Source organism: Euphorbia lathyris, chromosome 1 (assembly GCF_963576675.1).
Source record: "Euphorbia lathyris chromosome 1, ddEupLath1.1, whole genome shotgun sequence".
Taxonomy (NCBI): Eukaryota; Viridiplantae; Streptophyta; class Magnoliopsida; order Malpighiales; family Euphorbiaceae; genus Euphorbia; species Euphorbia lathyris.
The window spans coordinates 10,994,211-10,997,756 of NC_088910.1; the positions used below are offsets into that span (position 1 = coordinate 10,994,211).

A 3,546-nucleotide genomic window follows, 5' to 3' on the forward strand; every position below is an offset into this window, starting at 1 on the left:
ATAATAATCTGTTAGATATGTTCATGGGTTGAGTTGGATTAGGTCGGATCTAACTGGTTTTTATATATAATTACTTTGTCCAAGTCCAATCTAGTCTATCTATATTTATACTGGGCTCGGGGCGGGTTGGGTTAGATTACAAAAAATAATTCCCAAGTCTGGTTCGATCCGCCCATCTAATATGTTGATATTAAAAAAAATATATATATTCTAATGTAATTATTATTAGACTTCATTGTTACAAATTCTTTTAAAATTTTTAATTATATAATCTGCAAGACGATTGGGTGAGAGAAGCAAACTAGATGAATGCAAGTTCAGTCAATAGTCCCCGGTATTAGGCTCGTGTCCAGGTTCTCTATTCTATATATGAGACGGGTAGGATTCCGTTCCGTAGTCGAACTCGAGGTGAGACTGATCTTGTAGTCAGCTAGTGCGCTTATCAAAGTCAATCTGTCGTGCTTGAGGTTCAAGTACGTTCATTGGGGAGGAATATTCAATTTGTTCAACAGATTTTCCTTCATAAACTCACTTGATTGATACAACTTGGATATATTTTTTTTATTAGAGCACACCATCTAATTATTTTATTAATTAAAATAATTATTATCAATTTATTCTTAATTGGAAATTTCTTATCTTTTTATCTGTTACTTTAATATATATATATATATAGTTAAAAATATTATAAAATCGGACCAGGCCGAGTTTATTTGAAATTTTGAGACAAATGCAAAGTCTAATCCATTTTATATACGGGTTTGAGTGATTTGGATCGGAGCGGGCCAAACATCAAATATTAATATCCAAGTTGGACAGGCAAATGGGCTCATGTACAGGTCTATAACCCTAGCAACTATAAGAGGCAGAAACATATTACTGACTCCGTTCTAGACGGCTGAAGAAACTCTAAGAATCCCAAGCTCGTTGCAGGAAGAGCCGAATATGGTGAAGTTCTTGAAGCCCAACAAGGCCGTCATCCTCCTCCAGGGCCGATTCGCCGGTAGGAAGGCTGTTATCGTCCGCAACTTCGATGATGGAACCCGTGACCGTCCCTACGGCCACTGCCTTGTCGCCGGAATAAAGAAGTACCCAGCTAAGGTCATTAAGAAGGACTCTGCGAAGAAAACAGCGAAGAAGTCTCGCGTTAAGGCGTTCATGAAGGTTGTTAATTACAACCATTTGATGCCTACCAGATACACACTCGATGTCGATTTGAAGGATGTGGTGTCTGCTGATTCTTTGGTGACTAAGGACAAGAAGGTTACCGCGTCCAAGGAGATCAAGAAGAGGTTCGAGGAGAGGTTCAAGACTGGGAAGAACAGGTGGTTCTTTTCTAAGCTCAGGTTTTGAATATGGAGAATGTTTTCGATTTTTGTTACTTTATGTTGTGTTTGTTTTGGTAGACATTTGAGATTTTGTTTTGTTATAATTATGCTGGATTTTAGTCGATTTATATGATAGCTTTTAAAACTTTTGATCTACTATCTGGATATTTAATTGGTATTACTCAGCTTTGGGTTCGTTGTCGTATTTCAATTCAAGTTTTTGTTCTTCCTTTTATCTAATAGCTATGGATTTATCAAAAAATGATGCTCTTTTTGTTTCCTTGTTATTGTTTGCTATTTGCTATGCTTTTGTGAGTTACATAGTTTTCAAAGTTTAGCCTCAGGCCCTAAATGAGTATCAGGCTGTTCAAGAGTTGTGAACCTGGCGCCTTGATGTAGGCGTGACTATTAGAGTTGAAGTTAGAAATAGCCTTTCTCTGCAGTTAAAGCACAATTTCTAGTGTTTGAGAAAGAATTCCTGCAGTTCTTAGATCATAGAGATGAGGAGAAAGAAGAATCTAGCTTTTTTTTATGTCGTCCAGGACCCTATGGTGTCTATGTTACATGGAAACTCTTATTGATTAGCATTTCCCTGTTTTGTTTCTGTTTCTGTTTCCGTTTCAGTTTCTTTTCTGATGGTAAGGAAAACGAGATGTGTTACTTGCACTTCCACTTAACTTGGATGCTAGAGATTTGATAATTGTCTTGTAGGAAAATCAAAATGTGTTAATGGAAATTGTTTCATTTGATGCAATGTGAAAGTGTGGCAAGATGATTAAGTTGAAGTGGATCAAGTTCATTATTGATTCTAATGGCAAGATGAATTCATTGGTATTGATTAGTGTGGACTTTTATTTAAAAATGACGTAGTTGTGAGCAATTATTAGTCTATAGACATTCATATCATTGCTTCTCGTTTCTTAATGTTGTGGTTCAGTTCATCATTCTTTGGTTGGTCTTAAGTTATTGTTCATTCTTCCATTCATCTGGCTTTCGACTAAATAGGGCCTTCTGAATTGAATCTTAATTGAGAAATCAGTGGTGCAAAGCTGCTTTGCTTTTCAGCAGGGAGTGAAAGGTTAGACCTTAGAAAGTCAGGGAACATTGGGTCTTCTATGTAGGTATGGTGTTCCCTCTTGACTCTCCTAAGCTATTACTAGCTTGAGTAACCAAGCTAACAAATGGCCTTGAGCCTGGTATTTAAAGCCGAACCGAGTGTGGGATCAAGCCCTTTCCTGGTCTTTGTGCTAGAGTGGAAGTTGAAGTGGACCGAGTTCAGCTTTTAGAGCAGTAGATAGGCATTGTTCTCTCCTATAGAACCTTGAAAGTACCCTTTTTATGCCTTCAAAGTCATCCAAATTCCATCTGTTTCTACTAATATTTTATTATCCGATTTGAGTAGCATTTCAGCCTATAGACTTCCCTGTTCTTGCTGCTTTTCTATGTATACCCACTCCAATGTTTTTTCTTAATTTACCCTAAGATGTGTGCGTTTGTGTCTATATAGTATATAACTCACATTTCAAATTTGGTATGCTTTTGTGAGGTGAAATCTCTAGTGTTGCACTTAGTGGATTCCTGGACATATGAAGTTACAAACAACTGTGATAATAGGAGATGATCATTAACTGTAGGGGTGTTGAAACGGTTTATTGTATTATAATTGTCGCATTTTCATGTTAGAAATTGACATTCCTAATCAATTGTTGGGTTAAGTAGTTCCCTTTTTCGTTGAATATTAAGCTAAACTTGATTAAAGAGCTCCTGTTTTGTTGAATATTAAGCTAACGTGATTACTTCCTACCTGAGTGAGCCATTGTATGCCTTAAGTCTAGTATTCCCACCGCTTCACTTCTCTTTCGGTTGGTTCCAAATCTTATGCTTAATCTTTAGTGAAAAATTGCTCAAATCTTAGCAATAAATACAACATAATTAGACCTTTAAGGTCCATTTGGTTTTGCTGTTGGTGTTGAATGTTTGTTCGCTATTGTTGTTAGATGTTTCCTCGTTGAAATTCAACTTATTCGGGAACAGAGGCTTCTGTTCTGAAGGAGCCTATTCTTTTTTTGTGGCGGTGTTGGATGTTTGTTTGCTATTGATGTTTCCTGTCGTTTGTAGATGTTAGCTGGGTTTTTTCCATAATAGTTATGATGAAACTCTTTCTCAAAAAAGAGAAACAGATGGACACTGAATTGTTAAAGATAATCCATAACTTCTC

At 36.6% G+C, this 3,546-nt stretch overlaps 1 protein-coding gene across 1 annotated transcript; it reads left to right on the forward strand.

Annotated features, from left to right (window-relative positions):
* Positions 1-873: 873 nt before the first annotated feature.
* LOC136221684 (large ribosomal subunit protein eL27-like) lies at positions 874-1,484 on the forward strand. Its single transcript, XM_066009102.1, has one exon. It carries the CDS (start codon positions 946-948, stop codon positions 1,351-1,353), a length of 408 nt encoding a protein of 135 aa, XP_065865174.1. The 5' UTR covers positions 874-945; the 3' UTR covers positions 1,354-1,484.
* Positions 1,485-3,546: the final 2,062 nt, after the last annotated feature.

Bases quoted from the DNA above. Each gene is read 5' to 3' on its own strand.
- LOC136221684 (XM_066009102.1), top strand. From the start codon at position 946: ATGGTGAAGTTCTTGAAGCCCAACAAGGCCGTCATCCTCCTCCAGGGC.